General features: G+C 42.4%; 3 protein-coding genes across 3 annotated transcripts in view; 1 reads left to right on the top strand and 2 right to left on the bottom strand. All coding sequences in view use genetic code 11, as the record gives it.

The window, feature by feature from the left end:
* EGR_09323 (Transcription initiation factor IIA subunit) overlaps positions 1-119 on the bottom strand; it is a gene marked incomplete at both ends in the record, with an annotated part of 711 nt that extends 592 nt beyond the window's left edge. Inside the window, one exon of the mRNA XM_024498572.1 lies at positions 59-119. Within this exon, the coding sequence (XP_024347003.1) occupies positions 59-119 (61 nt within the window). The remainder of the gene's footprint in view (positions 1-58) is intronic.
* A 3,702-nt stretch (positions 120-3,821) lies between these two features.
* EGR_09322 (hypothetical protein) lies at positions 3,822-9,764 on the top strand (the record flags this gene model as incomplete). Its single annotated transcript, XM_024498571.1, has 7 exons — positions 3,822-4,475; positions 4,637-4,821; positions 4,848-5,229; positions 5,290-5,598; positions 6,966-7,194; positions 7,267-7,400; positions 9,669-9,764. The coding sequence occupies 7 exons, from the start codon at positions 3,822-3,824 to the stop codon at positions 9,762-9,764; spliced, it is 1,989 nt and encodes a 662-aa protein (XP_024347002.1).
* Positions 9,765-13,608: 3,844 nt separating this feature from the next.
* Positions 13,609-25,967, bottom strand: EGR_09321 (Ras-related protein Rap-1b; the record flags this gene model as incomplete). The annotated part of the gene is made up of 3 exons (XM_024498570.1): positions 13,609-13,668; positions 17,443-17,851; positions 25,834-25,967. The coding sequence occupies 3 exons, from the start codon at positions 25,965-25,967 to the stop codon at positions 13,609-13,611; spliced, it is 603 nt and encodes a 200-aa protein (XP_024347001.1).
* Between the last annotated feature and the right edge of the window lie 1,090 nt (positions 25,968-27,057).

Here is a 27,057-nt window from a genome sequence, read left to right as displayed (position 1 = left end):
GCTATAGAAACCTGCCTAGAAAGAGAGCTGACAAAGAGATCAATGAAACGGTGCTTACTACATCCACCATTGCAAACCGAAACTGCGACCAATGACAGTCGAGGCCTTTGCATATGCATCGTGAAAAGCTTGTATCAAATCAGATCACAGTAGCTAATCATAAAACTCATGTAATAAGGTGAAAATTGAAAAAAAATTGAGTCTCTCCACTTTGCATCTTTCTCTTTGTAGAACTTGCACTTTTTGACTTCTTTAGCAATTTTAACTTCGATCTTTAAGGTCTATCAGGTTTTAAATTCATCCCCTTTTTAATTTTGTTTCTTTTTGTTAGGATTTGTTTGCCAATTGCTAACATTTTTGACAACCGCCTTTTTAGATCTTTTTGGCCTAATTTAAAATTATTTCGCCTGCAAGATTTTAAGAATGAAGGCTATTGTAATTTTGCTTCTTAAAACTTTTCTAAAGACGTAAAGAGACATGAGTTTTTAGTAGAATATATACGAATATTCGATCTAACGTAGTGCAGCTTGTCTGGGCTTTCCCGAAGACGAAAGAAGACACAATACGTGGTCGAGACATGCATAATCCACATGCAGAAGATATTTTGTCCACTGGCATGGCTTAAAGGCCAGGCCCCCCAGCAGAGTGCAGTGACCAAGTTCAAGGTGGCTTTTCGCCAAAACAGAGAGCTAAATAGTTATTGTACTACATGGCCCCTCTCCTCCTTTAAGCGTCGTCTCTGGCGTTCCCCCTGGTCAACCTCCTGCGTTAGCCATCACAACGCCGTCGGTGCTGTAAGGAAATGTCCACGAACCGGCCATGTTAGTCAGCAAATTGCTATCTAGCTTAAGAGATACTTGATTTTAACGGCACTAATCACTCTTGGCAACTCTGGCTGCATCTGGAGTTTGGTCCGGTTTGAGGAATGGATTCTGAGACTGAGTATTATGCTGGCCAACATGCACGCCCATAGACAGATGTAGGAACACTGGCCTAAGAGTAGGTTTGTGTAAGGAAGGGCGGAATTTTGTACAGGTCCGTGGGGAAGAGTTTTGCGTCTGTTCCTCCTAGACTCGTTGTTCTCACTTCGGAGCTGCCCAATTCATATCTATCAGGGCTCCAGCCATCTAATAGAGTAGTGGAAGAGGTATCATGAGTTCAGTTTATCGACAAATTAATGCAGGTACGGTAGGGAAACTGCAATGAAACTAGTGCAAATGGTTCACGGCCAGTGTCGCTTCGGTTGTAATTAGCTTTTCCGCAGAACGCGCGACTGGGGTAATTGCAGAGGGTAGACATCAAATTCGGCCAACCTAATTGAAGTTATCGCGGAATTCCTTATCTGCAGCATATGTACTTCTCCCTAGCTAAGTTACATCATCCAGTAGTATGAATCAGGATAGATGCCCCTTGTAATCGGGTTTGCTTTTCGCCACCACCAATGTAGCCTCCCGAGACTTCCCCGAAAAATAAAGAAGATATAATACACCGCAAGGACATATATATTTGACATGCAGACGATATTTTTGCTACTGACATGGCTTGAAGGCCAGTCCACCCGGCACAGTACAATGGCCAAGTCAAAAGTGTCACTTTAACAAAACCGAGCTAAACAACCATCGTAGTACAGTAGTGTCTGAGTACACCTGTAGTTCACGGCATTTAGCCCGCCCGACGGGGTTTCGTTCACTGAGCATTTTATTACCTTTCAAGCATACTTGGGAGCCTAAACACAATATTAGCGTGTTGCAATAGGTTTCATTTAGAATATGTACTGTCAACGTTCATCCTGGCTTGGTAGTACTGGTATAACATGGAGGAGAGATCGGCCTTAGTAACCCGATTACAAAACTAGTAGTTGAGAATTTGATTAAGGTATTGCATACCCACCTCAGATACTGTACAAATGGGTTTGTTTTTCACTTGATGCCGTTCAAAAACTGCTGCCATAATTGGAGGCCATTTAACAAAGCTTTTCCCTAGTCTGAGTATCTATTATTCCTTTGTTAGCTTTTGAACTACTAATTAACCACTATATAAATCCAAGTCTTTTTGATGTCGAAAAAATGCTGCGGTCTTACAGAAGGAGTGCGTGGATACTGGTACAGTTTGGAGGCACGGAAATGCAATAAGGAAGCCTTAAGCGTGGGTGTAATAGGATGCTTGCCTGCTTAACGGTTAGAATTGGTAAGAAAAAATTTTACCTGGCTATTGTACCTCCTCTGGGTGGGATGGCCTCCTGGTCATACCAGTAGTTCGAATACCTTCTGCATGGCAAATACATGTATTCTGCCAGGGCATTATGTCGTCTTTTGTCTTCAAGGAATTCTCCGGATGCTACATTGGTGGCAGCGGAAAGAGAACCTGATTTAGAGGACATCTGTCCTGATTTCCACCAGAGGGTGGTGAACCTTAGCGGAGGAGAAGAGGTATATATGCTACGAATAGAAAAATAGGCGATAGCCCCAGGCAGAAGGGCTAAAATTGACCTCTGTCCTCGGCCACTCCTACAGTTCTGCGTTCCGTGGGAAAGCTACTAACAACTGAATTAACACTGGCCGTAAACTATCTGTAAGTCACGTTACAGAGACTCCATACAGTATCTACATGAGACTGTCATTGAAGTTAACCTGCGGTACCCTCTCCATTTCCCTTTTAGATGGAGTGAGCCTGGATAGATAGAACTGAGCAGCCCCGAAGTGAGAAAAAAGTATCAAGGAGGGGTAGACGCGAAACCTCCATTTTCACGGACCTATGTTATATCTCATTCTCCCTCTCACAAGTTTTCTTCTAGGCCAGAGTTCCTTCATCTGTTTATGGCCTCGCACGAGAGCCATTACAATTGCCCGTTCCTAAATCCAGTCTTCAAACTACGGAAAACTCCAGATCAGGTTTGTTTACTAGAAGAAATCAGTCAGGTATCTCTCTAATGGCTTAGAAATTTGATTACTGGCACGACTGGTCCGTGGGTATTTTCTTGCGGCGCTGACGACGTCGTGATAATTGCAGCAGAAGGGTGGCCAAGAAAGGCTCCAGTGACTTCATTTTAGGAAGGGAGAGGTTTCGCAATGCCTTAGTTTTCTGTTTAACAGTCTATTATTGTAAAGGGTCTTTGTCATGGCCATTGTACCACATCGGGTGGACTAGCCTTCAGGTTACATTAGAGGCCCAAGTATCTTTTACTTGTCAAACGTATATATTCTGCCTGAGCATTATGTCTTCTTTTTTGTCATTAAGGAAGCCTCGTGTTGTCAGGCCAGTGCAGCAGAAATTAAAATAAAACCTGAGGTATCACTTTCGCGACTATGAATCTTTGTAACTTTGAGACCGTTTAGAGTAAAGAATAGTTAATCGTCACTGCAATTTTTGTTGCCTTTTTAATTTTTATTTACTTACAAAGAAGGTTTATTTTAACACTTAATTTATTGACTTCAAATTTCGTGCTTATGCAAACCATTTCATGTAAAAGCTTTCAACTTGTGCTATACAAAGAATTTTCGAGAGAATATCAAACTTTCAAAAATTAATATTCAAGTGCAATTTAAAACCTTTTAGATTCCACTTTCATAATTGTTGAATTCTTTTTACCCTTGTTTATATCTGCGTGCCTCCCGAGACGGTCGATAAGTGTGGTAAAGTTGTTTGTTCTGTGAATCTGTCGTTTTTAAGATGTAAGCAGTTTTCTATCTTTCTAGTGTTTGTAGGCAGAAGGAAAATGCTTTCGTTGAAACTCCTCCTTCGTGGCCTCCATGTATGCAAACTTGTCATTTGAATAATCCGTTTTAGCTTCACTGCCTGTGACACCATCACCTCTGCCCCAAATGAACCATTTCTTTTCTCCACTTACATTCCCTAGTCAGCCCTATTATTTCGGCCGTCCCATTGTTCTCTCTCTTCCCCAATTTTCGAATTCCTTTCCTTCGAATGATAACTTGACTACACAAGTGCCTGTATCAGTCCCCATGACTCCCCAGAGTATGCCTACTCCCGTTGTTCCTAATACTGTGCATCTTCGATCGAGTAGTCCTCCAACAAACGCAGATATTCTAAGTGTTCCTATTGCGCAAGAACATGCTGATTGTGCCACTGAGATCAGTAGTATCTGTCCAGAACCGACGGATACCATTATCAGTATCAAAAACTGGGTAGCTGTCAATTTGGAGGAAGATGGTGAGTGTCGTATTGCAGGACGCTATATTAAATCCGGCCAACTTATCTGTTCGGACAGGATAGTTTTTGTTAATTATCGTGGAGACATAGCTTCTGATGGAAAAAGGCTGTTCAAATTATGCGGACCAATCTCATGGGAATTATACAAGCTTCAGCACCCACAAGTGGGAGAAATCAATCCCACAATGCATTTGCGGAAGGCCTTTTCCAATGGGTTTCCACCGAAAAACAGGCGGAATTGGATGAGGGCTCTGTACCGCTTTCTCTATCGCCTGACCCAACAAAAGCCGAGTTTCAGACAAACTGTAAATCATTTCGTTCATTTCCCTGATTTAAGGATTTCGATAATGTGAATGAATCAGGCTGTTTCTTAATTTTGACTAATGTATTGATAACTGATGTAGCCGGATTTTTGAACTGTGTTCGCTGTTGCCTGTCCCTTTTCAATCATCTTATTATGTTTCAGAGGCTGAAGTCTCCAGCACTGGCGGATGGGATTAGAGATGTCGACGCGACAACTTTGGAGCCATTGGATGTTGACCCAAGGTCGGATAACACACTAGACTTGCCATTTCTTGTTCTCAATTCGCCCAGTCACTATTCTCGGAGGAAACGCCGTTCATCCTCCAAAAGGCATTCCGATTCACCAGAGTGTGTATGTACTGTTGTCCTCCTAGTCTTCACTTGGTTCTCTCCAATCTACACCCCCTTTCGTCCTCTCAGATTCCCCACAAAAGTTGCTACTCTGATCCTTCCTCTGATACTGAGTCGATACGGGATGAGAATGAGCCTATTCCTAGCGCGTCCGTCCTGAATGAGATCGACAGCAATGACTTCTCCACAAGGGGTAGGCGAAATCCTACTTGGGGAGGCAAAGCTTCCTCTTCATCTCCACTAACTGTTGAAATGGGAGTGCAAACTTCCAACGATTTCTCACCATCTCGATTGGCGTCGACGGGATCGTCAGCTGATAGAAAAAGTCGACGCGATGTTGCGACGGAGACGCGGAGGACAAGAGAGCGGACCCCAGTCTCCAATTGGATGGAGGAAGATTTGCGGGTTGGTTTATTTTAGTCCCCTTTTTCTTACCATGATTCAATGTGGTTATGAACCTTCCAGTTAAACATGATCCTGAGGAACGCGGACATTGAGCGCACGCCATTGCTGTCGCGACCATCACAAACGTTGCCGTCACATAAACTACACTCTCACGGATTGCGTAGGCGACAGTCGGAGAAGGAGGCGAGGGTGCTCTCCTCGGGTCATTCGGCGAAGGGGTCGGCAGTCGTGGATATGGATGCCCAGGTGTTTTTTGGTGAACAGGAAGATGATAATAATAGTGGTGATGATATGGTGGCCGAGTCCTCTCGGTGCTGCCCTTATTCCTCCCAGAAGTCGAAGGGTTCATCTCAATCGAGGACACCAAAAGTGGGTGCCCATTTGGCTCTTGTCCCTTAAATCTGGCCTGTTGGGATTGAATAGGATGGCATTTACTTGAATTTTTTAACTAGTTTAAAGCAGGTCTACAGACGAAACCATTTGACCTCTGATTGTGCCAAGCGGGTGTTTTTACTGCAAACTAGTTTCTTTTAACGTAAATTTGTTGACTTCGTTCTGTGCAGCTTCTCGACAAATTCAATTTTTTCTGGCTTGAAGCCTTCATCCATTAGTTCACTTAAAAGCTAAGCGATTTTCTCGCATTTCGATAATTTTCCAAAGTGGGTTCTGTTTTCTTCGGCTTCATTAGGCAAGCTTTTATATTCTCGCAGCACCGCCACTAGTGCTGGAAGGAATTGATTCCATGATGTTTAGCTGTTAATTTTCGATATAAGGTGTGTTGGTGCTTGCCCTAACAGGTAACAATCCGAGGATATTGATATGGAGAATCGAGATATAACCGCCATCTTTGGGGTGATTCAGGTTGACTCATTTTAGGGAGGGGCCAGTGGTTATTTTGTCCTGTTTTTACCTTTCCGAGCCAGCAATGTTTTTGATGTTTATACGAAACTAACCATCGTCCGAGTTCTGATTTGTTGTTTTCTTCAAAAGCATTAAAGTAGTCTTCAGATATTTTTTGTGGCAGCATTCAATTTTTACTTCATTCTATGGGGCTTTTTGTCCGATTGTCTTGTCCTTAAATAGATCCATGTCGCCAGCTTGTGGCCACTCGAAATTTATATTTTCTTTGCCTTCATATGACTTTCATCGTCAGTCATTAAGATAAAAGTTATAAAACGGGTTTGTGCACATTCGCATGCATTTGTGCTTTGATAACGCCATTTATATTCAAGAACAAATTTAACTGGGGTGACCTTTCCTGCCGAAATTTTTCAAGTTGCTGGTGCGTCTGGTCATCAGATCTGCTGAAGAACGTAGTTGACGATGCCATATGTACCTTTCGATGGTGGTAGTTATAACTTAAACATCATGTTCAAGCTAGCTGCAGTCTTGTTGGAATATTTGTGAATGGTTTGCCTTTGTTGTTGCCTCTCTGCAATACAAAAATAATAGTCTCAATCTTCACGATACTGTGAACAAATTGGGTTAGATGCGATTTAAACCAAGGCGGCTTGGATTTATTCACGACGATTTATTCTGCTTCTAAACGCAGAGGAATTCGGGTTCTGTTATTACAATGCTACTTCGTAAGGTCCCTAAATGTTCGATATGGGATTGTTCTTTAAGCAAGACGAAAACTCATCTAACTGGCGTTTTCGCCATATTTAGGCTTAATTGTTGCCTTTTTTACCAATTTTGTTGTTAATTCCTGAGGTGATCGTAATGTGCGTTTACAGAATTCTGCTTGTTCGCTGCCGTATCGCCTTGAAAAAAAGGCGCCCAAGAAGTTGAGAATTAAGGAGGCCCGCGCCTCCTCAACCTCCTCCACGTCAAATCGCAAGAGCCACAGTCGGAGTCGCGAGTCCCTTCACAACAGCCATCATAAATATCAGCAGCAGGACCAAGGCCAAGGAAGGCACCAGGACCACACCTTAGACCGGCGCCACCAACTCATAACGCAGCTGGGTGAGTTCTCCTTTCGCTTATTTGGTTTATGTGAGGGAGGTAAAATTGCCTTTCCTTCCCTTTCCGCCACAGGTGTCGTAGATGTGCGGGACCTAAGGAGAACGCGCTCGGGCCGGCTGAGTGTACCCACGCGAGACACCTGGCATCGACAGAAAATCGTCTTTGATGGAGCCGATATCAGTGTAGATCATGGAGAGTACGGAAAGGTGGGTTAAACAAAACCTTCACACTGCTTCATTGGTGCAGTATTTATCCGTTTGTATTTCACATAAGTTTATGCTTTTTACCCTAGTGTATTCTGTTATGAGAGATAGCTCCTTAGTGTTAAGTTTTTAAGTCGATCTTGGTGCTCGAGTTCTGATCACTATTTGATGCTCCCATGACAGCCAATATACTCTTGCCATGAAATCTTGGGTGACTGAACGTTCTGTTCTTCCATCTCTGAAGGTCTTGCCTACCTTGAATGCCTCTGACTCAATAGAGAAAGTGTTAGATGCCATATCGACAACCATTATGACCTCTACTTTTTCATGAAAGTTTACTGGATAGTGTTTTATTTTGGTCGGTTAAATCAAAATCTTTGCATCTCACTGTATCATTGTTATCATTACTTCAAGAGCATAGGGTTTTTTCGACGGGTTCTATCCCTGAGATAATTTGGAGTGGCCTTACTTTTTGGTGATTTGGAATAGAGGCCATTGTGGATTCTAGTATTAACTGAGCCTTGACTATCATTTCCAGTACAAGATGCTTTTTAGGTTTCGCGGTAGTTTTTCAATCAAGATTGTAATGCTTAGGGTTCTGTGGTTAGCTTAGGGGGCCCTGGTTACTTTAACGTTTTTTATCTTCAGCAATATTTTTTCCTCATGTTTCAGAAAATGCGACTTGGTGTAGATCACCACATCATGCCCTTCTGACAACTGGCACGACATTAATCAGTTTTTGTTTTTTGGGATAACTTCTGCTTTAGCAGTCTAGACGACTCTTCATATTCTTTGTTGATCAGACATGGGACACTTAACAGGACCTTCGAGATTCACTCCTTGATTTTGTCAATTTAGGTGGATTTTTTTGCATCCTTGGTCAGTGGCTCCTGAGATGGCTACTATCCTTCAGCAAATTCGCTACTCGTTTTGTCTTGTGAATTGTTTCCTCTGTTTTAATCTTACCTTTGGCGGTTTAGATCGGGGAGACTTCATTACTTATTTTCCACGAAGTGCGCTCCTGTTTATCCCCGAAATTCATCTCTCTGCCAGTAATTCACCAAATTTACTAGTACTCAGCGAAATCTGCCTTTAAAACCATCTTCTCGGGGAGTTTCCCCTCAGTTGTGACAAAGTTTGGGATACTTGACTTTCGGCATCTGTTGAGAGCGATCCAATTTTTTGTGTTGACAACTTTATTGTTTCATGGGTTTTTAACTGTTTAAAGGTAATATTTATTACCACCTCTACTTATATGAGTTTTGAGAACTTCACTCGTGAATTTTTTTTGCCTCCCATGTTCACATTTCATCTGTTGGATTATTTTACTTTTCCAGTTTTATTTTCTTCGTTTCACATACCTTGTAGTTGGAAGATATCTATTTATATTGGCCTTGCTGTGGAAGTGGTGGTGCAATCTGCTATTAATGATTGCTGGGTATTCTATTTCCAGCTCGTGATGTTGGCCATAGCATAGTGGAGTTTTAGGAGGAAGTACCCTGCAGACTGTTGAGGTTGAAATTTTCCCTATATAGAGGCATCCCGCTCGGTTGGTATTGGGGTGCATGGTTCACTCTTAAATTTTTGTCTTTGGGAAAGAGCGGGTAGTGAATTTTTCTGCCGTTTTTGTGTCCATTACTTCAAAGGAAATTGCTAATATTACCGGCTAAATGTGGCCGCTGCATTTCCCTATTGTGTGAGTGGACTGATCCGTGCTCGACTGATGCAAAGGTCGCAACGCGGTGCGTAGAGAACCCTCATTCATTTAAGAACATTTGTCCTGTTTTTTTCGGCTACCGGTGTCCATCTAGAAGATTCTTAGAGGTAACGAATTTCCTTCGTAGAGCCGGATGCCATTATATTGACGGCCCTTTGGTGAAATTTCCGTTCCGCTTTTTGGTGTTTTTCTTATCACTTGACCGGTTAGAAGAAATTTCGCGGTTTCCGTTATCTCCGTAACTAGCGTTGGTGACGAAGGCTCTCCCCCCTTCCTCTCGTTGGCGAGCGACAACCTAATGATGTGTGTTGGGATATGAAATAACACACTGATAGTGTGATGGAGGATTGTGGGCTGAAAGGGGGCAGTGTTTGACAGCTGAAAGTATCCTATTCTTGAACTCGTTTTTAGATCTTTATTAGCCTTCCTTTTTCCTATCGACTTCAACACCCGGGAGCCTAAAAGCAAGCGTATGCCCATTTTGAAGAACTTGGTTCACCATTGGTGACCTGATGTTGATAAACTTTTCTGTCGTCTTTCTAGTACTTCTCCAGCATGATAAACGACTAGATCGCGGCCGACCGCCTGCTTGTAACTTGTCTGTACAGTCCCCATCTACCAACCACGACTTCACTGCTCTTTGTAAATAGAGTTCTGCTTCTTCTCTGTGTTCAATTTTCTCCCCGTCTTCATCTATTGGTACAAATGATTCGCATTTGATTTCATTTTTTGGGAAGGAAGAATGTGAGAAGCAATCTTATTCAACAAATTAATGTGGGAGACGATTCCACTCTTTTGTACAAATAGTGTAATAATTTTTTGGGTTCGTTTGCTTGTTTCTTAATTTATGGAAGAATGGGGTGCCTTTGGACTTGATTCTTGTCACCTTATTGGTTTCATCAAATGCTCTTCTGGTGGGTTTCGTAGTTGGCGTAGTAGGTATTTGGTACAAGATGCCAAATGTGGAGTAGTGGTTTGGTCTTTGAGATTCCTTGATCTCGTTGGTTTAAAGGACAGCGTAAAACCACTCATCACACTGGCTGTATTCGAGCCAATCAGATGCTGATATTGGGGGACTGTGGGTTGTAACCTCCAGGGGTAGTTTAGGTCAAGCAACCTTATTCCAGTGGTGAATCAATCAGCAGTAGGCAGGTTGTGTCTGCGCTGAGCCCCCGGTCTCCATAATATGGAACCGCCTGCTACTGTTGGTTAAGCGAGTCGGTGATCTACCTGTCTTTAACTTCCACTGATGCCTAACCGGAGGGATGGGATGGTCGGTCTGCGCCCACATCAATAGGGGAACGTGAGGTCGTGGTGGAAGTGGACTCCGCTCCCACGCAATAAGCGATCGCGTTAGCCTTCAAGAGCGTTGCATTTTAACTTTCTGGTGTTACAACGACTTGGACTGTTTGTCGGCCGACCCACCTGCGACAAAAGCGAGCGCATCACTGGTTCTCCGTTCCCACTAACCACCTTACACCGACGGCCACCACTCCATCTCGAGACGACTACACCTGCCCCGCATGAGGTGGACTGCAAAACCATTTGTTCGCTACGAATTCCTTGTTGAGGGCCTCACAAACCCGCTTGATGGATGGTTTCCAAGCAGACAACCTCGTGGGAAACAGCCAAGCCTAAGTAGCTCGACTGGATGAAAGTCCGACTCTATCGAGATAACAGGAAACTTCACCCCGTACCGTACTCCGGAATGGGATGGGACAGGGTAGGAGGTATTAACCCATCCTCCATATTATCCTTTCAACATTTATTGACCTCAGTACTCAACAATTGCATGATCACATGGCGAATGGGGAATTTGGGAAATCAGTGTGGGGTATAAGTGGAGATAGGCTTTCTTCTGGCTTCTAGAAGAAAAAAAGCTCCATAAAAGTGGATTTCTCAGGAAGCCTTTGGCTCGTTGAGAAAGTGTTGATCGATTGTAGCATCGGAAGCAGTTTCAACGAATAAAAGTGCACCTTAGTAACCCCACAAACCCACTCGGAGTTAACTTGGTTGCTCCCTCCTTGCCACCTCTCTGAGTGACCGCCACTAAAGTACAAACTGCTATGAGTTCAGCTCAGTCGGGCGAGTCGCAGGGCTGAGCAGAGATCGCTCGCTTTTCAAGTGATTGCGGAGGGGCTGTAGAGTTGAACAACCCAGTCAGACCTCGCGAGCGGGGAGGGGGGGGTGGATGACGAAACAAAGGATGCTGGACAAATGTGCGGGAGGCAGTTCGGTGACCTCAACTTAACTGATTCAGTTGTAGGCTGCTTTGAGTTTTGGGAACAACTCTTTCTTTAAAAGAAGGCAAACGATGAACTAGTTGTGATACTCGGATCCCACTGCAACAACCCGGGCTTCATCGCCAATTGCCAAATGTATTTTCGAACCAGTGCATAAGAAGTGGAGATGTAGTAAGCACAAAAAAATTACAAAATAATAGTAGTTGTTGAAATAGTTCAATTAGAACGCACCTTTGAGGGGAGAGTCGGACAGCGAACACGAATCTCCTTACGGAATGGACGTCGACTTCTGCCGAGGAGGAGGTGCACTCTGTACCCTTTATTAATAATACCAACAAAGGATACCCGCTTCTTTTGAGCCTGCTTGTTCCAAGGGAATGAAGGCCAACGCAGAAGGCCAGTGGACCTCCGAACTTTTCGAGAGTAACAAAGACTTCCCAAGATGCCTTACCAATGCCCGATTCAAACCTCCGGTTCTACTCCAATGCCAGGAAATACTTCCTCCTCGGAGGCGCATGACGTCCATTCCATAACGAGATTCGTGTTCCCTGACCGCCTTTCGCCAACGAGGTGGATTCAAGCAAACCTGTATTACATTTGTGTTCCGTTTTTCGCTTCCTCTTTTCAGCCTTCCATTCTGAAGGGGTACCAATTAGCAATTTTAATGAATCTTGAAATGCTTCTAGCCCTCCCAAATTCCTAAAGCGCCATACTGGGTGTGGAGGAGGTTGTATGATTAACCATTCGGAGGCCATTGGAACGACTCCAAGTCAAACTCCTCCACAATCGGAGGTACGAACCAACGGGATCAATGAGTCCACATTGTTATAATGCAGCACTTCAAACCCTCCCAAACGGCGAACGAAGCCATCATACCAGAGCAGAAAGCGTATTCTCGACGTACAGAAATGTTGGGAGGGAGATCTCTACTCCCATTGGTTAGGAGGCCATGCCATTTAGAGGAAGCACAAAGGCGGCGACTTAAGTTCCCACGTAGCCAAAACGGAGGGTTAACCCAATAAGCACATTGTTACAATATATACTGTTAAACATATATCAAATCACCATATGTGTGTTTGCGTCGTTGTGAGGTGTACCCTCACTCCGCTACGCAGTGCGGCCCTTTACTCACACTTGCAGCCCCTCGAGTCCTTCAGTATGCAATCTGCGCCTGTTATTCGACACCACTTTAGCTTATTGCGACTTCTACAAAGCCTAGAAAAGCTACAACAGTCAACTTAGGCGACACACGAGAGCCATCGGCAGAATGCAGAGGCTCACAAAGCGGTCCCCTTTTAACCGTCAATTTTATTTGCAGCCAGTCAGTGACAACAGTAAAACCCATCACTTTGTGACCTGACCCCGAGTTGTTAGTTACACCTTTTAAGAGCCAATAAAATTAAAACCTCTGTTGTCATCAGAAACGATGGTTGCGTAACCCCCTATCCTTGCAAGAAAATTTCTACTTTTGACCAAAAGTTTTTACGTACTGCTTTAGTGATTAAAACATCCCCAAATCCAGTAACTAGTACTACTAACATGCCTCCTCGACTCGACGAGAGGACTAAAACTGCATTCACTTGAAGCTTCTAAGAAAGCTCACATCTAAGTGAACCGACTGGACCCACAACAGAAGGGGACACAGAGCTACTTCAAACAGTTGGCCTCGTGAGAAATAAGAACTGTTTTCCTTCTAGACGCGTCTGTTGGACGGTAGCCCTACTCTCAGACAGGTGTTCCTACACCAATAGAATTATTCGAAATATTTTTACTCGACAAAGTACCGCCTAACAAAGCACTCCCAGGATGGATCTAACCGTGAGTCGATTTTTATTTCATTCGACAGCCTCACATCCACATCACCTTCGCTCGACGTTGTGATGGCCGTGAGTAAAATAAGAAGCCTGTTTGTTCCACCTGTACCTCTGCACCAGTTCGACTAACAGACTTGGAGTCGCTTAGATCTTCTCTACCATTATGAAAGATAACTATGAAGATTAAGTGAACTGTTATAGCCCCCAAAAATTACCTTTGTTTTTTTTTTTTTTTTCAAAAAAGACGACGTATCCAGCACCGATAGGAGGCATCGTAAAGAAAAACGTCTCATCTTCTTCATCGAGGCAATATGTACACACAGTTATAAATATGCAAAAATAACGAAAAAAGAGAGGAACGGTAAATATTTACAAAGTCAGCACACACCCACACCCCAAGAAAGAGAGGCAGGACAGGTGAGAAGCAGGCCGGCAAGTCAGAGGATAGCACAGGCTCCAGTGGTGCAGCCCTTCTTCTTTGCAGACTCCTGAGCCATCTACAAGATCGCAAAAGAAGTGTTTTCATCCACTTTGAGTGTCAAGAGATTTCGGCTGTTCTAATTGGTGTTGGATTCGTCCTTAGAAATACTACGGCCACGGTGCGCAATTCAACCTGTAAAGTGGCGGTCAAATCCAACCTCGGGACTTTGTGGGGAGAAAAGACAGGATGGGTCAATCGGCTGAAAGGAAGTCCTGTTATGTCAGGGTAACATAACGCACTACCTCATCGCATGCTTTATGCCGCAAGACTTAGTAGTGTTAAAAGCCCTACAACATACTTCAAGCTGGGACAGAGGAGAGGTACTGCCCCATCCCCTCGTGCACACTCAACAATCACATGATCGCACTCCAAATAAAGTGGGCAATTGGAAAATAAGAGTGCGTTAAAGTTGGAGTTTTCCTTAAAATTCTAGGAAGGAAAAGGTCTGTAAACGTGAATTCCGCGGAAAACCACCGTCTCGTTGGGGAAAATGATGGAAAATGCACCAAATGACTTGGATTCCTTAAAGACTTTAAAGGTTTGAGAAGTGAAAAGGCGTTGAATGCAGCAGCTGCTCTCACAACGTATGTGTGTGTGTGTGTGTGTGGAAGTTCATAATGCACGACAGGAGCAACACACATTGTCTCCTCCACACGCTGTCGCGTAGACAACCCCTCGCAAATGTGTCTCAGCAATGTCACGGAGGTTTCACATCACCAGTGAAGGCACGCATTCAGCATACGGGAAGGTAAGAGGAGGGGGAGGAGACGTCTCGTCATCCGTACGCATTTCTGTGTGAGAAGAACAGAGTAATCACGATCCAATTTGCATACCTCCCAACGGTACTCCTCCTCACACCTCACACTTCACCCCTTGAAGAGCGTTACACCACTTCAATCGCATACGCAGTACAATGCTGCCTTCGCAGCAGGACTGCTCTCCCAGTAATGCGTTGCATTGAATGCGTTTTTGGCTACTTAAATTGCAGACAGTAGAAGCACTAGTGTAGGTTGAATGGTTGTGAGCAGTTAAAACCATGTAGTACATGCGGACATTGAACTGGAGACGATCGTCGAGTAGGTGTCAAATCGTGTTGCAAGGGAGATCCACTCGAGAGAGATCATACTATTTTTTTGAAGGGAGAACTCTCACCCGTGGTTGGTGGACTGCCTCAGTGATGCTAATTTCAACACCTCTTTGAAAGAACTGTCACCAATTTCGTTCACACTGTCAAGGACTAGTTTGATGATGTCCACTACCAAGACCGTTACAAATGAAATGCGAAAATTACACTTGGAAAATGCATATTTGTTATATTCGACAAATGTGTTTCTACTATCGCAGCATTCAACTTCGTTTTACAGTAACGGACACCAGTATAAGGTCTCGCTCTTCATTGATTGTGCCAAATATTTCCAACTTTATAATTTTTTCCCCTTCAGCGTCACAAATCAACTCCATTACACATTCACTCACTGTCCACTTAGAATAGAGAAGCCGTTTTCTACTTCGGTCGGCCATCTTAATGAAATACATGCTCCTGAAAAGCACCCTCTCGGAGGTCTTCACCATCCGTGATATATCATTTGTTTATTGTCTCCTTGTTCTCTTTTTAAGGCCTTTTTAACTGAGGTGAAACAATTTAGAAAATATCGTGGTCTCTCCTACTAAGCATGTGTTATGCAATTACTGGATTAACAACAAACATTTTTAAAACATTTTCGTGGTTACATTCATCATCTCAACCGTCACAAAGCTAGCAATATCATGCGATGAACTTTTGAAGAAGTCCCCGTGTTACAGTTTTCCCAATCTCCAAAGGTGCTACAATTAGCCATCGTACTTTATCGGTATTTTGTATCTCAAGGTCAGCATCATAGCACGACGTGACATGTTAGTCATACAGGGCGTTGGTCAAACTATTGCTAAAACACCTACCAGTCGCACTTCCGTGGAGAGCACAACAAAAAATGTCTGAAACCCGTGTCACATATGCGTGACGACCTATTTATACTACACTAGCTTACATTTCACAGGCATTTGACATGTGTCCTTTATCAGTTTATGACAGCCGGTTACACCAAATCGCGTTTTGGAAAAAACCGGAACATTTTAAAGCACTAAATGAGATGTAGAATGTTCCCAATGTGAGAATAATGACTATGCCTTTTGCAGTGACAGTTTCACATGAGAAGAATAAAAAATCTGGGCTTTGTTGACTGGCTCCTACCTCCGAGATGCTGGCGACTTGTGCATCAGCCGGAGCACAGTGCACTAGGACACCTTTACGGGAAAAGGATTGTTTATTCAATCAACTTCTTCATCATTTCCACCACACAATCTTGAAAGCAAAGGTGCTTTAAGTGGAAGCTTCACCAACTGCAACGACGCCAGTGTTTTCGTCTATTTCACAGGTAGCATTGTGACATGCTTGACAGGACAATGTAGCACGATACTTCTACGGCACATCACTCGGGTGGATGGCATAAGGACATGAAAGCACCTAAAGCTTTCGTACGAACCAAAATGTCTTACAATAATGAAAATGAGTATTCATTATGAGGACGAGACACCCAGGACATGACATCAATACTTTAGGCCCTTTCTTTCAAACCGGAGAACAATCCTCCTAGCACATTCAAAGATCCGGCAAACTATAGGTTTTAGCAAGTTCCATTTTTCTAGCAGTATTCTCAGATCTCATCGTTGACGCTGACATGTCGCAGTATGGTGATTCCACACATCTAGATGGCCAAAAGGAAAAAAATTAAAAGCAGGTTAAAGCTATTTTTTATTGATGACAATACCCATTCAATAGGAGGAAGGACAAACAGTACATGGATTTGAAGATCTTGTTCCATTAAAAACAGACAATTTTAAAAGACCTTTAGCCTTTCAATAGGTACATCAATCATTTCAGCTAGTGAATGTCTGAAAATGATGAATGCACAACATTCTGGTAGCAATTACAATGATATTCTTCTCTTATGGACAAGGATGCCAAAAAACTACAATGGCTTGTTGTAACTTGTCGAAACAAGCTTCCTGTCAAGGTGGGCGGTAACAGAAATTACCGCCCAGGCATGACCTACATTAAACGGCTTAGCTTTGGTGATGAATCGCTTCAAGAAAGGCGCATCACTTTCAGGAGGACTGCATAGTCTCGACAATGGCGTGTCAAGATCAACTTTCGGTCTATTCATAACGCAACGCGTGTGTGATGAAGATGGCAGTGAAGCTGCCAGGCAAGTGCTATGCATTCCTCCATGTCATAACAACGCGCTGTGTTTTGGCTGAGTGATGTGATTTAAAGTGTGGTTCTTTTTATTGCACCGTTCGGTAAGCAAACGAACACAGCACTGATTATCCCCAAAAAATCCACTTACTACTCACCCACTCCAAACTTCTAAGGCAACTACCACTTCATCTAACCGAAGACTGTGACTCCTTTGTACGTCTACGATGGAGGACAGACGCAATCACCTGAGATCTACACGAACCAAAGAGAACTTGCGGAACAACCAGAAATGCTTAAGCAATCAGATTAGGACTTTCTGGATGGAGAGTAGGGAGGGGGCTATCACCACCTCAACGTCTATATTATCCTGTTAATATTTTAACATGTTATGGTTATCACCTCCTCTTGATACCTATATTCAACAGTCACATGATAACATGCCAAATAAACTAGATATATGGAAAAAAGAATACAATGAAAGTGGACATTGTACGGAAATTGACTGAGAAGTAAAGGAGAAAACGTGTAGAGATTATTGCCACTAAACCCTACCTGCATAACCACTTCTCGAAAGACATCCATCACACCTTCCCCCGTCTTCGCCGAGGTCTCTACAAAAGCACAGCAACCCCATCGCCTCGCCGCCGCATCCCCGTCGGCCCTGGCGACCTCGCGGTGCCCTACTGCCGTTAGATCCGCCTTATTACCCGCCAGCACAATTGGCGGTAGTACTGGCGATGGCGCTGACTTCGAAGTTTTGGACTTCCGGGAAGGCGCCTTAGTCTTGAAACGGAGGATCTGTTGATGCACTGCCTCTAGATCGAGGAGACTCTGCAATGAGGCAATGCTGTATACGAGCACAAAACCCTGGCCGTTGCGAATGTAAAGGTCCTGCAGTGAGGAGAACTGCTCACTGCCCGCCGTGTCAAGAATCTCCAACATGCACGCCTTACCATTTACTCTGGATGAAGGAGAGAGGAAAGGAAGGAAGAAGAATGAGACTAGGAGGATGGAAGGTGTGATACCCTTTAATCAATACAACAGTCTACATTAAGATGTTTAGTGATGATTTTCAGCGACAGATTGTGTAAACGAGGACATAAGCACATGTCCAACTGCGAGGTGCATTAAAGTCAAACCAAGACTTTCAAGGTTACCAATGGCCGATATTAAAGGCACCTGTTTGTGCCAGGTGTGCCCATGTCGTGCTTGACCCGGTCTGATTTAGACAACATTAACCAAGGTGGCAGCAGACAACGGAGAGTAAACTAGTGCATGAAACAGAGTCTGATGAAGCTTATTGTGAATGAAAAAGTAAAATTTGCACGCATCGACTCGTGTAGAAGACATCAAGTAAGGTAAAATAGGGAACGACATCACGCAAATAATGTGAATATTTCAAAGTCGGTTGTCAGTAACAAACCCACCCGTGGTAGTTTCCGTCCAGTCCACAATAGAGCAGTCAGTTCCACGAACTTACATGCAGTGGATGAAACATCTACCTAATTGACAGGCAACCTAACGTAAAATGGCACAAACATGCAAGTTCTTCTGTTGAAATGGTTATTTTTGAGTTCTAAGTCTGGGGTTTTTGGCACGAATCCTAGTTTGATCAAAAAAATGTAGGAAGAAAGAAAAGTGCGAGATACTTCTAGGCATTTACCACGAAATCAATTATGAGATTCGGAAGAATACAACAAGGGAGAGCAAATTTAATCGAAGTCTCTGACTTCATCACCTCGGAATGTTTTCAGCAAGGCTACCAACATTTCAGGAGACTTTCATGCTCTCTCATGCCACAATGTCAAATGTGGGACATAAAAGAGTGATTTGATCCGATCCAAACAACGTTCGGGCAAAAATACCAGGCTACTTAAAACTTTTCCTTGATTTGCCCAAATGGAAGTGAGAGTAATGATGTATCAGAGCCAGACGTCAAGAGCTGCCACGTCATATCACGGCTCCAGAGGTGGAACATGAAGGCGCAAGCCTGCCAACTTCACTTTTATGCAACATCTTTTCCTATCTTTTTTATGTAGGTAAAGAAATCAACTGTCGGAAACCACACAATCCTACAGTCACTTGGTGGGCTTAATGAGTAAAAGAAGGATGAAAGGTGTGACAGCTCTAGTCACTGATAAACAAAGCGCCCTAAAAATGATGCTTTAGCACCACATAAACAGAGGAAAACACCGTCCATAAAAAAGCACTAATAGCTTTTAAAACACTATCTCAAGTGGCTTTTGAAGAGGTCGTTATTTATTCAAAGGATCCCAATATTCAAAATATAATTGCCTTCAGTACTAAGAGTGAGTCTGGCGTTAGTTCACTCAACAAGGAGTTCAAGTCGGCATCCCCAAGGCGGTACTTTATCTGTGATGAGAAGGACTTGAATCCTGTCAAAACACAAGTATGATTTCGCTTAAGTAGATATCTTTCCCAAAACGATACAACTACTTGACAACTGTCTTCAATGCAATGCCCGCGTGTAAGACATGGTTTCCTCTGCTTATAGTTATTCAACCTACACTAGTGCTTCTACTGTCTGCAATTTGAGTAGCCAAAAGACGCATTCAATGCAACGTATTACTGGGAGGGCAGTACTACAGCAAAGACAGCATTGTACTGCGTATGCGATTGAAGTGGTGTAACGCTCTTCAAGGGGTGAAGGGTGAGGTGTGAAGAGGAGTACCGTTGGGAGGTATGCAAATTGGATCGTGATTACTCTGTTCTTCTCACACAGAAATGCGTACGGATGACGAGACGTCTCCTCCCCCTCCTCTTACCTTCCCGTATGCTGAATGCGTGCCTTCACTGGTGATGTGAAACCTCCGTGACATTGCTGAGACACATTTGCGAGGGGTTGTCTGCATGACAGGGTGGATTACTCGTACTGTACATTATAAACATCCACACACTAACAATAGGCTTTTGATGCTGTTCCAAATTGGGCATCTGGATGAGGTGCGACCAACTTTTGCAAAGGAACACAAGTAATGCGGTTGGAAAGAGTGTTATAGACTCTAGAAGAAATCTCGTCATAGCTCAATTCACACCTGGTGTACGTCTGCGTCTACATCTACGTGTATGTCGATATTCTCGAGACTCTCTTCACGTTAAGCCGTGGAGGGCTACAGTGGCAGAAGGGCATTTTAGCGACCTCATCCAGTCCTCCCCAATTCAGTCTTCACGACTGAATGGAGCAGGAAGTTCTACTCACGTCACTCCTGTGCCACTACATTGCCAGTCCCTCTGCACATCCGTGGTGAAGGCACCTTCAGACCCACACGACTTATGACGGCAACGTCAGGCGTCGAGATATTTCAGACATTGGACATTATGACAGCAGAACAGTGGTGGAAGGAGCACACCATAGCTTAGGGACGAAGTTTTGAGGAACCGATGCATTTTTGTGTGGTGGCCAAATAATGGAAGGTAAGGGTAAGGTCGCACATCAAAGAAGTAACTCCTCGACAGTCAGAAGTAGGTGATAGAAGGTGAGGAGGAGGCATTTAAAGAGTGATCAAGAAGAGCCGCAAGCCACAGCTGCATTCATTCCTGTCCTCGATTCAGATGAATCGACTTAATCTTTGTGTCGTGCTTTCCTTCCCAATTTAGTCTGGTAACTATCGTCCACTCCAAGGTGGATCGAGATCTGATTCGATCCACTTTTTTTCCACTTTCGCCTTTTAAGTCTACCGGAGCCGCTTAGTACTTCCTTGAATGGCTCATGATAAGTAAAGGGCCCATCAAGTGAGCAAAAAGCTCACTCCTGTATGAATTAAGGTCGAATTCAAGTTTTGAGAGATCGAGTAACCTTCTTGAGCGGCAACTTTTCAAAATAACTAAGATGGCGCTTTCGGAAAATCTAGCCGCCTTCACTAAGACAGCATTTCTTTCAACGCAACCATTTTGCGTTAAGAAAAAAGCAAAACTAAACAGTATTGGCCTTATCTCCTCCAGAAATGGTTAATAATTCATAAAAACCTGTTTAGAACGTAAATTTTTACCCAGTCAAGCCTACACGTTGCACTTCCTCACCAAAACATTTCGGTCCTCGACTATGAAATTTTTTGAGTTGAAAATCCCTGCAGTTTCTCACATGAAATGGAACCAAACACGATGAAAAACACCCAACAATTTCGCAGTTTGATACGCAAGAATGTGCCGCAGTCATGACCTAATTATTAACTGACGTGATGAAAAGGTCACCTCACTTACAAGTATTATTACAGTGAAATCGTCCTCGTTTTGGTTCTTACGAGTAACCTCAAACGTTTGGTTCAAGAAGATGTCCCAATAGATTTTGATGCTACTTCAGCAGTTGTTCGTTTTTACGCTAATAAAAGTGTCCCAAGGGATGAACTCCTCTGTGGGAACGTTAAACAAAACACATTTCATAAGCACTTGAAATTATGAAAAGTTGGCAAACACTGTGGCACCGAAACGGAAAGTTAAGAAAGGAGGTATCCTACGCTAAAACAATTTGGCCATGCTGATATAACGTTCCAAGTACTGGTATACCGCAGAAAGATAAATGCCAAGTTCGGTAGTAGTAGTAGTAGTAGGAGATTGTATCGAAAGAAAAAAGCAATTTACAGAGTCCACTCTCTGCAATTAATTTCCGCGTCATTTAGACTTAAATGACCCGGTTTGACCGGAACGCGGTGAGTATGCACTCATGTCAACCCAAGAAACCATTCTGTAATGACTGTATTTCAGCATTGCCACTCATTTGTTTGACCTCCAATAGGAAAAGTGCATCACCACAACTTTTAATGGTTAAAAAATTGTTTTATCGCGTGATCGAGTAGTAACGGGAATGTGGTGCCTTGAGTTCACACATACAATACATATAATGAGCATCTGTCTAAAGTGGAAGAATTGGTTAGGGAAAGGGAGACACCGCTGCATCAACAAAGTGGATGTGGAATCACACTTGTAGAAATTTGTCACAATCAACCCTTAAAAATGCCTATTTAGAATAAAGTGTGTAGAAAAAACATGCACGCAACAAGTACAACTCTGTCCACAGGTAGGCGTGAAATGTCCGTAAAAATGGTTGTATTTTCAGTAGAAAACGGACAATCAAAGTGTAACACATGACAGCAGGCGACTGACAAAGTGGAAAACATTATCATATTTGATTAAATCATGAGTTTTAGCAGTGATTTTAAAGATGTACAAGAAGGGCGGCACTTTGATGTCCGATTGCTTTTCAATAAGTGACAATTTAGTGCCTGAAATGGAATGAATTCAATCCAGACTGGGAGCACAATTGGGACAAATGTTGGAACAGAAGTGTCGCCATTTGTAAAGGCCTCTATTTTTGGAAAGAAAATGGAGTGGGCTATCAATTAATGGAAATTGCTCAGTAATTGGTTCTTGAGGCTTTAGTCTCTTTACGGCATCAACACAGTGGAAGACCTAAAGCCCAAAAATGAGGCCAGACGATAGCCAAGTAGAGTGAATTAAAAGTGACAGTTTTTATAGTCGATTCCAAAAAAACTGGAAAAATGACGATGTATGGATAGCGGGAGGATTGCCATTACTTCCAAGAGGGCATTAAAAATTCGCTTAAAGCAAATATTCGGACAGTCAAGAGGCACTTATTTTTGGGAATCTATCGTATTTATTAAATAAGACGTAGACATTTAAAATCCTTTTCCAAAAGGGGACACTACGCAATAATATTTAGCACAAAATTTAAAAGACCACTCCCCTAAGATTGTTGACCCGAAATCCATTCAAGACTAACCATTTGTCAGGACTCGCGATGCCATCTCATTCACCACAACAAAGTTAATAGCAATAAATTTGAGTGAAATGTTCACAATCATGAGAGTCACTTTGCTTACAGACTGTTTAGCGCATTCACATGTATGACCTCTTGATCTCATTACCAAGTCTGAGGTCCATAGGTATGTAATACGTGGCCAGTGTCGCGTCTGGAGGGGATAATTACACTTTTGAAATGGCCAATTTGGTATAGTGCACGTGAAGGTGCTCCACTGGCTGTGGTGATCGGCCTTCTTCTAAAACCTTTGTAGCATATATGCATGGAAAAAGGCTTCAAAATCAACTAATGCACCGATAAAAAATGGCTAGTTTGTACACTAATTTAGTTTTAACAACTTTACAAAAAATTAATGACAGCTAAGCCGAAATGCCAATCTACGAGTTAGGCGGCTGTATGCCATTTAAAGCTTTAAACAATTCTGAAAAAAAACTCATAGTCGGAAGCAAATCGTACAAACGGAAAATAAAATGACAGTTTTGATTTAAAGTACCATCTGGTGAGATTGTTTTTCACTTGGTTTCATGCGAAGGTGACCTGCAATCCGTGACATCAAATGGCGATGCAAGATCAACACAACTCGAAAATATGCTTTGCTGTTGGGGATATTAAATTAGCGTCTTCTTTATTGTTACATTAGGGACTTTAAAAAAGGGTGTAATAGTTATTCAACACATGTACTACCAGATATACGACGTTTTTTTGCCAGTTTACCGACCGAATCATGTGCCGGAGACAGATTGACTGAATATGCAACAACTCATGGTCTGGGAAGGATAATCAAGAATCATGAAACATTTATGAGCTGCATTGGATGATTTTTCTCGGCGATCCCAATAGTAGACACTTAAAAAACCCCAAGACTAGACGAGGAACTTAGTAAAGAAGTTGGAGGCAAACCTAGGTGAATGCGCTACAGCTCCTCAATTGGGTGCAGAAGCATACCACACTGGATTGATGGCCAAATGTGGTCTTGACATCTACATCAAGTCACCTCATAACTGTTTATCGAAGTGACTGATCTTAGTTTACTGGCATATTCACTAAACGCATTCTCATTCTTTACAGGCGCGCAAAATTTATCACCGCTTTTCTCGCATTTCTTGGGAGAACAAAGTTCGAGGCTGCGAGTAAACAAACACTTTAATTGGCAAAAAAATAAGAGAAATCTGAAGCACTAAGGTATTTATGCTCTATAATTGTTCAACACTTCCAAACGTTTCAACAGCTTCAAAGACAGTTTTATTCCGCTACCCAAAGGTCGAAAATTGATCCACTTTTTATCGCGATCCCCGCCTCCACCTGGCGAGTTGGTGTCAAGTTCTATCACCTGATCACAACAACCTGTACTGACTGTCACAGTGACACAATTCAAGCTAGTTTTAAAAGTGCTATGAGTCCCCTCATGGGTCTCCAACTTCCATAACTCAATGGAATTCTGACTGAAAAATGGAATAGTGTACAATCAATCTCTGAAAAAATGTAGTTTCTTGTGCTTAACATATGCATATGGGTCGGTGTATTTGTATATTCGGAAAATTTGTGCGCAAATACTGCTGCTTTTACAACTGCGGCAGAGCCTGTGTTTGTGTATTTGCGTGTCAGTTTCTCTTAAAACTATGTACTCCCATTTACACACGTCAATTATTTAATTAATGAATAATTTCAACGCAGCAGAGGTGATTATTCTTTCTGCCACTCTAGGCACTGCTTCCACTGAATGGACCTGGATGCCCTAATTGCATATATTTAATAGCCTCAACAATAGCTTGGCTTATGAAGTTGGTTTGTTACTGAAAGGCACTCACCGCATTGGATAGTTCTCAATATTTGAGATTAAGAGTTATTTTCACAACCGAAAGCAACTAAACTTGTCAATACGTGGGTACTACTTATTTTCCCAAAAACAAAGGTTATCTAGTATTACAACTTGATAACTTAGTTAATGATTTATCATAGGTGTTGCTGTAGGTAGTTTATTCAATAAAAAGCACTCAAGGACTTAATCTCACCTAATCAACAGCATCCATAGTTGCCTTTTCGAATTCTTGCTGACTAAAAACGTGCATTCCTCAAAAAATGGGGGATTTTTTTCAAGGTCTAAACGACAAGCACTTTATTAGAAAGCTCTAGATGCCTAATCTATAAAGCTGCATTTTACAACAGAAATTAATCAGACGTTTCGCTACCTAATTACTGGTTAAGCCCGCATGAATAAGACTCATTTGATAAGATACAAAACCATAACCACATGAGATACCCTGGCTATACGACAAGGACATAGAGCTGCTCAAATCAGGCCACTTTGGAATAGGTCAGTGATGAGTTGTGGCTACGCCTCATAGTCAAAATTTGGTACCAAACGTAAGGATTAAGACAAATCTGATAAAAGTGATCATCTGTAAATACGTAGGAAGGATTAGACGCTTGCGACGAAAGTATGAAATTATGTTGGCCGTGATTCATGTGAAACGCCTTTTGATTAAAATTTGACAATTTTCATCACGAAGAACATTTTAACAATGATGAGGGAAGAAAACCTAGAATATATTAAGCCAGGGGTGATAACTAAAAGCTCATAGGGAAGGTGTTTCTGACTGACAGAAGTAAGAGCAACAGTAAGATAACTGAAGATGGAAAAACTAAACATCTACTGGAAACATTGCGGAAATAAATATTCAAGAGAGAAATAAAGTGACCGACTCAAGACGAAAAGGAGTATTTTGCACTCCAATAGAGCTATTTTGCCTAGAGAAATTAGACAACCATCGGCACATTATGCTAGAGACCTGCTTAAATATTACAATAATGTGTCATAGTGGTAAAGGAAAAGGTTTACATTACGCCTTCTTTGACTCAAGAGAAGGGAATGGTAATACTTGGAACGGATATATGCTCATATCGGAAAATTGAGAAAATATCCACAGGATGCAAAATTTTGGAATAATTTACCACCAATGTTCTGCACTGAAAACGCTTCATTTATTTAAAAAGAAAAATAGGAGAACAAATTGCAAATAACAAGCAGGTCTTCTACACCTTCTGATAGGATAAAAGTAGATCTATTAGCCGTAAATACCTGAAAACAAAGCATAGGACAAAGGAAGCAATGAACAGAATTTTCAAACTTTGAATACCGAACTCACAGAATCTCCTTGCGGTAGAAGTCCTCAATTGTGGGGTCGTACTTTTCTTCAAATCTCCCTGTGACGAAGCGAACAGTTAGGGCGCTCTTTCCAACTCCTCCATCACCGAGAACAACAACTTTGTATTCGTCCATCTCCTCAAAAGCAAATATATGAAAAGTAAACAACCGATTTTATTTTCTTGACACATCTGCGGTTATACACTGACGTGCAGGAAATAGCGCCAGATGTATTGTGCAGGTGCTATGAGAGGATAATCCACAAATCGAACAAAAGGGAGTTGGATCATCAAAAACAATGACGCTGTTTATAACTCCAACCTTGGTAAATTAACAGAAGAATGTCGTAATATATCACCAAACGAAAAAAAATGACATCCATTAGGCTTTTGATTCAAATACAGAACCGGTAACAGAATTGCGAAAAGTTAGCATAAAGAGAGGCAATCCAAAAAACACACCAACGACAAACCCTAGCTCCCGTGAAAAATATAAAGCGGCCAACCCCAGTTTTTGTCCTTTACATTGGCATATTAAAACAGCACTTGATAGCAATAAATTTGTCATTAAGGAGCAGCTGAGATGAGCCACCTGGTCAACAGTGACAAATTATGATACGACAAATGCCAAAACCAACCAAAGAGAAACGCATTAAATAAGGGTAATACAGTTGCATTACCACATAGGTAAAATGCGCAATTGCAATTTGTGATTAGGGTTAGAAAAAATAGTGATATACTTAATGGAAAGAGTTTTTCTAATTCTAGAATAAAACAAGCTGGATGCAATTAGTTGGGGTGATGCTAATTTTTAAATCAGAATCATCTTTTAACCAAAATCCACTACAAGGAATTTATATCTTAGTTTGCTGTGTGAGTGCTTTGTTCTTAAACCTATTTCCATTTTCTAATAAAACAAATCTTGAAACGTTTTATTACATCTGTTGAGGAAATCGATACGATACAAAACACACATTTGAGAGAACAGACAGATTCCATTTGCTTGATATTTTGCTTTTATGCAGAGCTTTTGATTGTTCAACTCTTGTGTGGGATGAGCCTCGCAGGTCTCCTCCTCCCCCTTCTTCGTACTCTTGGAACATCCAGGTTGGTTTAATTCTGGCAGGTTTATTAGGGCAAGTGGGGAAAACAAGTAGAGTTCAAGGGGATGTGGAGACGTAACCGCTCCCTGGCTTGCAGAACGATGACTCTTCTGTCATCAGGTC

The sequence above is a fragment of the Echinococcus granulosus genome, assembly GCF_000524195.1.
Source record: "Echinococcus granulosus chromosome Unknown EG_S00143, whole genome shotgun sequence".
In the NCBI taxonomy this organism is placed as follows: Eukaryota; Metazoa; Platyhelminthes; class Cestoda; order Cyclophyllidea; family Taeniidae; genus Echinococcus; species Echinococcus granulosus.
The sequence above is the reverse complement of the archived record's forward strand: the minus strand, read 5'-3'. Positions and strand labels throughout refer to the sequence as shown.